The sequence below is a fragment of the Eutrigla gurnardus genome (genome assembly GCF_963514095.1).
Source record: "Eutrigla gurnardus genome assembly, chromosome: 20".
In the NCBI taxonomy this organism is placed as follows: Eukaryota; Metazoa; Chordata; class Actinopteri; order Perciformes; family Triglidae; genus Eutrigla; species Eutrigla gurnardus.
Window position 1 is genome coordinate 4,257,266 of NC_139931.1, and position 13,101 is coordinate 4,270,366.

Here is a 13,101-nt window from a genome sequence, read left to right on the forward strand (position 1 = left end):
TAGCCCCGGTGATGATACTGCACTTTCAGCATTCGGCATCTCCTCTACCGGATGTGTTAGAATCGAACCATCTGGTAATCGATAAGAAGCCTTGCGAACATTAGAATTGAGAAGAGCAGAGGAGAGCATAGAAGATGACTGCGTGACAGGCTCAGGTGCCGGCTCGTTTCTTGTAACCAAAGTTCCATCGGGCAGCCTATATGTGGCTTTACGTACGTTGGAGTTCAACAGCGCAGAGGACAACATAGGTGAGGAAGGAGAGGGTGCAGATGTGGGCTCTGTCCTGGTAACAAGAGTGCCGTCAGGCAAACGATATGTGGCCTGTCGCAAACTGGGATTGAGCAAGGCAGAGGACAGCATCGAGGATGAGGGGGGTGGTGGACCTGGGGAAGGTGCAACAGGTTCAGCTCTCGTGACAAATGAGCCATCAGGAAGTTGATACGTGGCCTGACGTAGGCTTGGGTTCTGCAGGGCATTAGAGAGCATAGAGGGTGACAGCATCCCACCACCCCTGACACCATCAGTGGTAACTGGAGTCTGAACAGAGCCTCGGGACATTGTCAAAGTGCCACTTGGAAGCCTTAACATGGAACCCTGGATTTGGGAGGTCCGCAGTCCACCAGAGAGAAATGAGGAATTGCCTCTGATAATCCCTTGCTGGGGTGTGGTGGGAGGAGGGATGGGTGAAGCAGGAGACATGGGGGAGAGGTGTCGTTGAAGGGGTGAGGCAAATGAAGCATTGCGTAGCTGGGAGTTAAGCATAGCGGAAGACAAGTGTGGAGAGGAGGGGACAGGAGGGGCTGCTGCCTGAGGAGGTGAGTAGACAGTTGTATAGGCATTGGCATTGCGTTGTAGAGGATACGAGTGGGAGGCACTGCCCAGGTGCCCAGATATCTCCCCCTGGCCACCAGGTATAGGGGAAGGGCTTCGTTGTAAAGCTGTGGTGTCGCTGACATTCTGCAGATAAGGGTTCTGGAGTGCATGTCCCAAATAAGGTGATGAGGGTGCAGGTTGAGGGAGGTTTTGGGGTGAGATTTCATACTGTGTTTGGGGTGAGGAGGGTCTCTGCAAAGGAGAAGAATAAGCAGTGGGGGAATAAGAGATGGAGGATGGAAGAAAGGGAGCACCTACAACCTGAGGGTTTGGTAAAGCATTTGTAAGCATTGGGGATGGGCCTGGATCCATCATTGTGTAGTCATAGTGGGCGATACTGTGAGATGGCTGGAGAGTACCAGGAGGAAGACCGTGGTGAGGAATTGGAGATTGAATATACGTTGGCCCTAGATTATGGGGACTCATAGCCCTGTGGGGAATGGGGGATGGTGGGTGAGACATATAGTGCATGGCAGAGGCTGAACGAGAGGGCAGAGGGGATGGACGTTGCAGTGGTTGTGGAGAAGGAGGTCTACTCTGCAGCCTACGCACTGATGGCTGGGGAGTAAGAGGGCCACACTGTTTCAAAGAAGGCTGTGGAGAGACAGGAGGCCCTGGAGGAGGTGCTCTGAATGACTGCCTAGATTGAAGAGAGGGCTGGTTTCTGGGCATACGGACTAGCGGCTGCCCTCTACCTACAGGTCTGTGGAAGCCTCCTTGGGGATGACTAATTCTCTTTGACTCCCTTAAACCTGTAGGCTGGGAGCCTGCTCTGGCTAATAAGGGTGTTCCAGCTATGCTCCCTATCCTACCTATCTGTCCTAAAGGAGGGGCCGGGCCACTATGAATAGAGGACCTGAATGGGGCGACATGCTGAGTGACAGGGGGTCCATGTCTACTGCGTCTCTGTGAGTAGGGATTAGCTGGAGAGGGTTTCACTGCCCCCATGGGCACATGACTTCGGCCTCCAGCACCACCTCTCAGCCTGCGAGTAGAAGAACGGGTGGGGAGGGGGCGACTGATGATACGTGATGGAGAAGGAGAGGGAGGACGATGGGGGGAGGTGGGCCGGAAGTTTTGGGGAGGGGACTGAGATCTCTCGGGCATAGGGGGGCTCCGTCTTTGTGGAGATGGCAGGGGAGGAGAGGGCGAATGCCTCATCTTGGATGTTTGTTTTCTACCTTTTAACAAATGTGGTCTGGTAGATGGCAGAGGCACAGCATCAGGAGGTGGTTGCTGTCTAAACGATAGTCTTGGGGAAGGTGGTGGGCTTGCTCTCTTCCTCAGTGATGCTCGGGGTGAAGACAGGGGGCTAGAAAGAGGAGACTGGGGTCGGTTAGTTGATGGAGCCCTGCGCAACCCAACTCCACCCCTTCCTCTTGACAAGGATGGCTGAGCTCTACCTGACATCCCTCTCCTCTGCTGTGATGGAGATGCAGGTGAGCTGGGTGGCCTACGTCTTTGGCCTGCCATTGACGCCTGGTGATTGACCCCTCTCCTATTAAAGCGAGGAGTGAAATGGGGGTCTGGCTGGATGCCTGTTTGGAAATCCATGTGATGTGATGGGAGGCGGGGTGAAGGGGGTGCCATTGCCCTGACTGATCCCTGCCGAAGTGAGAGCTGTGGGGACGGATGAGGACTCATTCGTCGCACTGGCCTAGGTGAGGCCGCCGGTGAATACATTGGTGAATGCATCGCTGAAGGCATCGGCGGCTGTATTTGTGCAACCATTGGTGACATTTGCCCCATCTGGAACATTTGTGGGTCTTGGGGGAAGGATGGTTGGTACACTTGGGAGGCAAAATGTGGTGGTAGGGGAGGTGGCAACATGTGACTCCCAGAGAAAGGAGGGTGAGTGGGCTGAGGATAAGAGAAGTGCTCCTGTTGGATAGTCACAGATGTTGGTGAGGTGGCTTGTCTAAGACGACTGGGGGTTTGTTGTTGGTTCATACCAGTGGGGTAATGGGGCTGTACAGGAAGGTACATGGGGTGGGGCTGCTCGTATTGTATATCTGACATAATTTCCAGATTGTTGAGGTCAAGAGCTGGGGAGGGAGGGGGGACCATAGGGGAGGAGAGATAAGAATTAAGAGGAGGAGGGGGTGGCAGGATTTCCACATCTAGTCTGTCTTTTCCAAACAGCCTAACCTGTGGTCTTGGGACCCTGAACTGCTCTGCTGAAATTGGCTCAGCAAGAGGGTAAGACAGCTGCTCCTGTCCATACAGCTGTCCTTGCTCAGCTGGATCCAGCCCAGCATCTATATAGAAAGGTTGCTGATAGGGGTTATAAATAGCAACAGGGTCTGCATAACCCAACATTTGTTCATTATATAGGCCTGGAACAACTTCATAAGCACCATTCATCATGCCATATGAGTCTGACATCCCATAGTTATAACCCATATTGGGGTCATAGTAATTTCCATACAGGTCAGGATCATAGGGATCATAGAAACCATCCATGGTATTACCATAATAACCATATGGTTCTGGCTCCACTGCATACAGTTGTCCATCTTCACCATAGTAATACTCCATCCCTTCATCGCCATAGTAATCTTCATACTCATCATTGTAATAGTCATAAGGGTAACTGTAGTAATCCCCTTCATCCTCATAGTACAACTCATCATCATAATAAAAGTTGCCCTCATCATCATAGTAACCATATTCATCTTCCCACTCGTCATCTTCATAGTAATCCAGTTCCCCTTCATAAGGGTCATATGGGTCATAGGTCATGGGTTCTCTCGGGTAGCCTCTCGGTCTCCCCCTGTTGTGATAATCTTCCTCATATCCATACTCATCATCATCATACTCATAGGCTTCATTGTAATAATGACTCTGTCCTCTAGTGCCCCTGTTAGCGAATGACAAACTCTTTCCTTTCCGTCCTCCTGCTTGTGCCCCCATCCGACCTTGGCCCTTAGCAGTCAGGAACCTCCCTGTCAACCAGTTAGATGCTGCAGCTATCCTTCCTAACATCCAGCTTTTATGCTTAAACCCTGATCCTGCTTTCTTTTTCCCAAACATGCCTTTAAACTTCCCTCCCAGTCCCTTTGCCTCTGTTGCCATTTTCCCTTTGCCTCCTAAACTTGATAGATTTATTGTCTTTTTTGGTGCTGTGGCTTCTTTTGGAGGATCATTCTTTTTATTAAACAAGCTGAAGCCAGACAAACCTGGCTTTTTGTCAGCGGATTTACCCCCAAACCCAGCAAATAGCTTGCTGGTTCCCAGTAGGGGTTTACCTCCACCAGGGGGCTTTTTCTTCTTGGAAAGTCGTAGAAAGAGACGGGAAGTGCTTTTGAGGTTTCTCTTTGGTTTTGCTTTCTCTACCGGCTGTTTAGAGGGCATGCTAAAAGGAGAGGACTTCCCTGCGAGGCCTGTGAGGGCTTTGGATGCTCCTTTAAGGTGAGACCGGGCATTTGCTGTCTTCTGTGCTTTTGCTGCAGTTGTGCTCTTCTTCTGTCCCTCTGAAACAAAGCCCATCATGACCTTGGAGGCTCCTTTGATATTGACATCACTCATCTTTTTCAGGTTAACTGCACCCATCCCTTTCTTCATCGGTGACTTCCCCTTTGTATCCTTCTCTTCCTCATCATCAGCTGGAGGTGAGTGTTTAGGAGGCTTAAAACCCTTCACAGCCATGGCCTTGGATGCACTTTTCAGAGCTGCTTTCCCTTTCCCTTTATCCTTCTTGGTAACTACCTCTTCCTCGCTCTCAACACTCTCTTCTTCCTCAGTGATCAGCTCCTCTTCTTCTTCCTCTGACCCCTCTTCCGACTCGCTGACAGGTTTCTTTCCCTTGCCCTTCTTTCCATCATCCTTTCCTTTCCCTTTAGCTGGTGGCTCCTCGGCTTTCTTTCCACCCTTCTTGTCATCTTTCCCTCCTTTCTTATCATCCTTTCCTCCCTTCTTTGGTTCCTCAGACTTGCCTTTCTTGGCAGCTGATTTTGTGTCACCTTTTTTAGGTGGCATGACGTCTCCTTACTCAAATCATTCTAAACAAAAAGAAGAAGACGTTCCCAAAATGTGCTAAAACAGTTGTTGAAAAAGAGTCCAAATAGTTGCAACATCCTTTCATTTTCAATTCCTTTCATGTCTTCTCCCCTTTTTTCTCCATCTGAGCCGCCCGTGTGACACCCCAGAAACCCCAGCACACTCTGTCTCAAGTCAGTTGTTCTATAATTCACAGAGAGACAAACACAAACCGCAGTACTTCAAAACACGATCTAGTAATGGAGTCGGAATCTCAGCCATTAGTGTTTGCTCCCATTACAGTACATCTTCAAGCTTCGGCAAAAGAGCTGTCATCGCTGTGTGAGTAAAAAGAGATGGCATCCTGTCTAGTAATGATAAATAAAAATTTAAAAAAAGATGCTTCTTGAATTTAAAATGTTAGATATGAGGGGAAAAAAAGAATCTAACTGGGTATAGTCTCTTTCAGTTTACCCACTTGTTGCCTCTGGCTCACTGACTTTTTCCACATCCATCCAGCATAGAAAAAATACTTGCTGTTCCTCTTGATAGGTTTGTAAGTAACTTCCCAGGGTCACATGATGAATAAAAGACCCTGATATCCCAGTGACAAAGTCTGTGTAGTCCTTTGTGTGTCTCCCATTGTTAGTGCGTCCTGTGAGTCCAGCGGTGAATCCTCATCTTGGCCGCCGCACCAACTTTGGCAGGACGTCCCCCCCCACCGAACAAGGAGAGCCGATGTGCATGCGTCTGTGAGAGTCTTGGTCATCAGGGTGTGTCCTCCTCTTTGTCTGAGAGTGAGTGTGTACCGGTATGCGTGTTGTATCCTCCCACATGCACGTCAGCTTGCCTTTCTGACCTCCTGCAACCGTCTGCATCTCTCTCTGGTTACTGTAGCTTCATCCATCCCCCATTCACCTCAACTTGAGGCCCCATCATATCCGCAGCTCATGTGCATGCACATATGATCATAAGTATTGTATGTCTGTGTGTGTATAAGCATCAGTGTATCCCTATGACATAGATGCAAAGGGCACCTTAACGCACCAGCTATACTGCCTCGGGGTAACCCTATATGCAGGCTCGCTCCTGTATGAATAATGCAGGCTGGCTGAGCTGTTGCTAAACTGTGTCTGAGAGGCGAAGCCACGCAGAGCCAAAACACACACACACACACACACGTTCACACATGCGTACACTCACACACACACACACACCCACACACACACACACACACACACACACACACACACACCCACACAAGCATTCAACAGTATGCACACACCTGGAGTATGAGCATGTTGGATGCAGGACGATACAATTTAGGATTTACTTGGGTTATTCAAATAAAGTAATAACAATTATAATCTAATCATCATGGCTACAAAACACACACACACACACACACACACACACACACACACACACACACACACACACACACTCATCTCTATCCTGTACATCTCTGCCCTATCAGTGAAAGAGCAAGGTGTAACATGGGCGTGAAGTGTGATGGTATTACATAAATGTCTGATGTTAATTCATTGAGGAGGCTGGGTTTGATGTTAGCTCCCTGATGATGATCTGATGTTAATTCATTGATGACGGGCTGATATTCCAGGAGGTCATCTCACTGGCAGATATGAATGTTTAATGGCTGCCCTGTGTTCTGCCTACGCAGCATGGATAAAACATTCATCGCAGGTTGCTCTAAATATATCACAAAGGGTCGACCCTGCCCTGGCCTGCTACCCAACCGATATATTATACATACAGGCTCATGTCAGGGGTTAAAATCCAGACACCACAGAGCAGACGGACGATGGAGAGCAAAGAGCAAAAGAGAGAAAAACAAACACAATCCTTTTCTGATAATAGCAAACACAAAAAAATGGTATTACTGAAAAAAAAGATCACTTATGTCAATAACTGTTACCAGGTCCACCTTCAAGTTTTCTTTCCACCAGCTGGAGTTGGAAGAACTAATAGCCTTTACTTGAGATAGCATCTGAGCAGAAATCTGTATCACGTATCCTCGGGAGCAGAGACCATGACACAACTCTAAACTGTCTGCAGGCTGCAAAGCAACAACAACAACAACAGCAGTTGTTGGTATCAGCTAACTGCAGACTAAGATAAAGGGACAAAGAAAGTGTGAGTGGGAAAGTTCAAAAGTTCCTTCCTGACTCATCCAATACAAACACAGTGAAGGTTGTTGATCAGCAAACAGGCGAGGAGACACACAAAGAGATCTATTTGATATGTGTGATATGTATCTGCTGTCTGACTGATGTGGTCTGTTGACTGAGCGAGCTGGTAATGGATAGAGCGCAGATGACAGAGATGGAAAAGGTGGGGAAAGGTAAGGAGGGAAAGGGAGCGGTGCATCAATGACCTGCTGGTGAATGAACGGCAGATTACATAAATGCTGAAAAGATGCCAAGCAGGGGAAAAATGGTAATGAGAAAAGGGAGAGGGTCAGAAAGGGACTCGCTGAGACGAACTGATAAAAGGATGTGAAAAATAAATTAGATAAAAGGAGAGGGGGAACAGAACTAGATAAGAAAAATGAGCGAAAAAGATGGTTATCGCAAGAAACACAGATGATGAGGGATGACAGGGAGGGACAATAGGGAGGGAGTGAGAGAGTGAGAGACGAAGGGGAGAGTCTCTTCTTCTACATGCCAATCACTGACAACGTGCTTTCAGCAGACGCACTCAGTGACACGAGACTAATAAAGGAGATCACCTGAGGAGAGCAGAGCCAACAGGCTCATTTAATGACAATGGGCCAACACACACACACACGTACACACACACACACACACACACACACACACACACACACACACACACTCACACACACGCAGGTATGCCTCATAATGGAAATTGCATGTGACCACTGAATGCAGGATCTACTCGAGAGAGACTACCTAGAGATTGACAGCTACACACACACACACACACACACACACACACACACACACCTACACACACACACACACATACACACCTACACACACATTAACTGTGGGATAGAAAACATGCCTGCCATGTACACACTCATGTGCTGCAAACGTAATCTATTTGCACGCAAGCACCTCACACAATACACGACACACGCTGGTGACTTGATATATTTTACATCCGCTTAACAATAGACAGCAACACACACTCACACACACTCACGCACACACAAAATGAAATCCTCATGATACATTTAAGAGAGGAATATACTGAGCTGGCCAAACCAAAAGTCTGCTGATTGTTTCTTAAATAGCTTATAGTGAATTCTTAAAAACAAATTAGGGAGTGAGCATATTTCTAATTAATTGTACATACGTTGCACATTTTACACACTAGATGCCTACTACTATAAATCTCTATAGAATGAGGGTCAAGTGGAAAATGACACAGAGTGACAGAGCGTCTTTGCAGACAGAGCAGGCGAGGCAGGAGGATGAGGTGGCTGGACTCAGGTTTCTTGTAAGCCTTTAAACCCCATTCAGGTCTTAACCTTCGCTGCCAGATTGCCCACTGACTTAACAATGGCGAGATGCCAGCTAACACGCCGAAGACCTGCCACGGAGGAGCAAACACCAACACTTTGCCGGATAGATTGCTATAAATAGACCTGAAAATGAGATGCCCACTTTGACTTGAGGTGTCAAACTAAAAAAGCTAAAAGAGCTGATCCTTCAAGTTCTAGATCAAATCCATCACAACCTACTTGTCACAGGACGACGGTTTTAGGCCTTTAGCTGATGCTGTGGTCCGTGAATCCCACAGTAACGAGATACATTACTAGTAAGCTGATGTGACGGCTCACCAAATAACATTGTCTAGGACAGCAGGAGTGTTTGGCAACAAAAGCTGACCTAACAAATGAAGGCCACTTCGCTTGTCATGAGGAGTACTACCCAGTCTGTGAAAAAATATGTGTAATGCATTCTGGAAGGAGCTTTAAAAGATATATACACAGCTTGGGCATCTAAAGAAAATAATTTTTGCTCATTCTTTCGTTAATGCTCTTATGAGCCCCTCAAATATTACTTTAAGTGAATTACATATGCAGCAGTAAACACCATTAGCAAACAAAGCTAACAAGATTCTTGTCAGTTGTATACTTTGTCACTTTGTAAAAATTAACACCATTTTAACATCTGATAATTAGTAACATGGCCTAACAGATCTTTCCATTTCCCCAGAGAGCCACTAGGCTGCTTGGACATCACTGGTTGCATAAACCAGACAATCTAAAACAGCCACACCCTCTATTTACATTACATCCAACATAGCAGGCGGTTTGGGGGATTGGCTTACCTTATCTCTTTGGGGTTATTTTTGAGTGACGTTGATAGTGATGTTGTTATTAAGAGCTCTTATATCCAACAAAACGTCTGATAGACCCACTCGTACTGTCCCCTGCACCTCTGCTGGACCCTTTGCTGATGTTTTATAGCGCTCTGCACACACACACACACCCAATGTTGCTGCCCCCCTTAACAAACCTTTCCTTAAATTACACTGCCCATCTGGACACACAATGGGCCTCTGACGGTAAACATACCCTCTTGTTGCTTCAGTGAGGCTTCAGTGATAACCTGTACATCAGTACAAATGTACAATAATGAGTAAAGACAGGAGTCGTCGAAAGGTATAAAAACCCTTTTATGCATCAGTGGTGCAGCAATTAGTTTCTTGCCTTTTCTCTCTCGCTGCGCAAGTGCCCAAGTAAACAATGGTGCCCGTCCATTGTGCGTTAATGGCAGGATTACTCACACACACACACATCACGCTATCATGCTCCCACACTGGCATCCCAACGTCAGAGCCTAAAGAGTGATTTGTTATGTAAACCCATGTAGTGACAATGAGCCTCACACACACACACACACACACACACACACACACACACACACACACACACACACACTAGATAACTAGATACCGTCTTCTGTTCCATAACATTCACACAAAGTATGAACAAATATGATGATTGTGTGTTTAGAGGATTACTTTTCAGTTTTTGTCTCGCTATGTCATGATAAACATATTTTGGGGTCTGATTTGTGGCCACGAGGAATCACGGTAATTGTAAAAGCCGTGAATATTTCACTATGGTGTCTGAGTCTCTGCATGGTGGAGAATCATCAAGGATCGCGTGTGTGCATCTGTTATTGTGTGCACCTGATGGGATCAGCCAATTGTGGGTTGTATTTATTCTGTCACACAATAGTCAGCGGTCGCTGCAAACACACACCTGGCGGAGATCTGCCTCCTTCTAGCTGATGTAATCACCTGATGTCAGCAGCTGTTTGCACTTGTAAACATCATGTCACGATTACAGTGACTGGATGAATAATAAATACACAAGTAACACACAAGACCTCATGACCACGCTGAGGCAGTAGAGGGCAGTAGAGACAAAGCAATCAGGGTCCTGCAACATGTCTCAAATACTGGTCAGTGTCGCCTATATGGCTGGTATCTTTTTGATTCTATCAGCCGGAAACATTTTTATTAAATGTATTAACTAAATAATAAAAAGGTTAAATGTTATGATCATATAATACTGGGATCCAACAGTAAATCTGTTGGTCCTGCACATCAATTCTCCAGGGTAGATTTATTGTGAGATCAAACAGTTTACAGCAGATTATCAGAGATTTGGTTGCTGCTCAAAATCTGTATATATTTTTAATATTAAGAAACGTCAATAAATACAGTTGTTCACAGGAATAGAAAATATTATATACAGTAGATATGAGCGAATGATTTATGGCCTCCTTAACTTCTAACTATTAATGCCACTATTTTCATGAATCATGGCAAATATTTAAAAAAAAGAATACAATCATGTATTTCCTAATTGTGTTTCATGCAAATTACCGCTATAGATAGAGCAATAACAAGGTAAAAGGATAGTTTACCACTTCAGGACAGTTGGTACAGGTACAGGTATTGGATCGGTTGATATACAAGTTTCAGGAAGGAAAAAATGGAACGGGAGCCTCTCTAGTCATGTGGCCTGTGGGTTGTAGATGCTGAGCATGTACTTCGTTACATGTCTGCTCGTTATGGTAAGTCTTTCAAAAAAGATTAAAACTGCCAAACAAATTCATATATCATGGCGAGACTGTTAAAGTGAAAAGCTGTATGTTTTCCAGCAGGATGTGATACTTAACAATATGTAATCTGACATGTGATTATTGTGGGAGGCGAGGCTGCAGTTAAGAGTCACAGAGGTGACGCTGACTCTTAAAGTCAGTCGTACATGTCCTGCTTCTCAGCCATTAAATGGACTAAAATCTTCACTGATGCACTCAACATGCAATATCACATTTTTAAAAAGGTTGATGGCAAAACAACATACAAGTAGGATCATGCTAATAAATTGTTACAACATAAAAAAAAACATATTTTTTTCTTTTTACAGTCAGGTTTAAAAGGTGGCAAACTTCTTTTACTCATTAAGACTAAACTAATTTGGGAAACTAATGCTGAAACATGCTTCATGAAAACAGGGCTCATAGAAAACGCTCTAATTGTACGCCCAGTTCTTACTTATGCACACACACACACACACACACACACACACACACACACACACACACACACACACACACACACACACACACACACACACACACACTCACTCTAAGCCATGCCATATGGAGCCAAGCAGCATCAAGTGTCATGCCTGGTCCACACAATACACACCCATTGGACCGTACCTTTGTTTCTTCTGTTCCTCCACAGTATTATCCCTCCATCATGCCTCTTCTCTTCAGGTTATTCCAAAGCAGAATCTCTCCATCCATGATTCCCTCTGACAAGACATCTTTAAGGCATCTTTAAAAAACAAAAAAAAAGGGACAGCAGTGTCAACTCACAGCCCCTCTTTCTCTCGCTTTTTCGCAAAGCCTCCCACTCAGTCCCCCTCTCCTCGCTCGAAGAGATGCTTCTGAATATTTAATGTTGCTATTGTGCTTGTGTGTATTCAAGTGAATGGGGAGCGTTGGCTGGTAGTCCATACTCTGTGTTCAGCCTGCCTTGGAGCGTTGGAGACGGGACACGAACAGCTGGGCAGCAGGGAGGAGTTCACTGGAGAGGTGGCTGAACCTCACCTTTAAGGTAAACTGAAGGCTGCTCATCTGAGGAACTCCTCACAAAAACAACCAAGCCAAGCCATACATTTATGTTTCTTTAAAAAAAACAATACAAAACCCTTTTTGGTACTAATATATTTAATTCCTTTTCACTTTGAGGAGCTTTGCAGCATAGCATAAAGGTGCAGTCTGCATGATTTGGCAGCATCTAGCAGCGAGGGTACAGTTTGAAACCAACTGAAACTTCTCCAGGCTGCCAAGTAGAGATGGGACGAATTTGTCACGAGTGATTTGAAAAAGCTGTGTAGCTCACTATCACGGCAGAGAAGTAAAAAAATAGAAATCGTCATTTAAAAAAAAAAAGTATTTCTCCTTTATTTATGCAGAGAGACCTCATGATTGGTTTGGATGTTAGTAAAAAAAATGGATGGATGTTTGTAAAAAAAAAAAAGAAAAAAAAAAAAGTTGCGTCATCTGTGACGCAATGAAAAACCGGATAGTCTTCTTTCTGCCAATAAACCCCCCTAAATGCGACAGTCCTCCTCCATGTATGTGCCAAGTTTTTAATCATTACTAAAATGATGTTTTCACATGAATTTGCTTAACTTTACCGTTCTCTCTCAGTCTCACCGCTCTCATAGCATTGGTAGCTAGCTAGCCGCCTAGCAACAAACTGCCGACAAAAGTTAGCAGCTAGCTGGCAAACAGAGTTTAGCAGCGTTTATCGGCTAAAGAATGTAAGATATTCCACTCAGGAGTGAGATAGAAATAAAAGAAGAGGAAAATATTGGACTCACATTCTCCAAATAGGCGAAACGCGACTCAAAGTCAATGATAATGTTGCTCCATAACTGCGGGATGCGTCAGTTCGTCATGTCAGTGTTTCTGCTGCCACCAAGTGGTCAAAAAGTGTTACTGCGGCTTTAAACATTTAAAAACTACATTTAAATCTGAAGAAATTAACTCCTATTAAACTAGTCACATCACGACAATATGAAGAGTATAACACTACTTATGTATTTAATTATATCACACATACTTAAATTTAAATGTTACCAAATTCATACATTTACATATAATTAATTAATATTAAACACAGGGGCTCTGTAAGTCTCAAACAGCAGCTGCCAGCAAGAGG

General features: G+C 45.3%; 1 protein-coding gene across 1 annotated transcript; it reads right to left on the reverse strand.

The window, feature by feature from the left end:
- Nucleotides 1-1,792: 1,792 nt before the first annotated feature.
- LOC311031435 (uncharacterized protein) lies at nucleotides 1,793-4,851 on the reverse strand (the record flags this gene model as incomplete). Its single annotated transcript, XM_084037747.1, has 2 exons — nucleotides 1,793-1,993; nucleotides 3,022-4,851. The coding sequence occupies 2 exons, from the start codon at nucleotides 4,849-4,851 to the stop codon at nucleotides 1,793-1,795; spliced, it is 2,031 nt and encodes a 676-aa protein (XP_083893873.1).
- Between the last annotated feature and the right edge of the window lie 8,250 nt (nucleotides 4,852-13,101).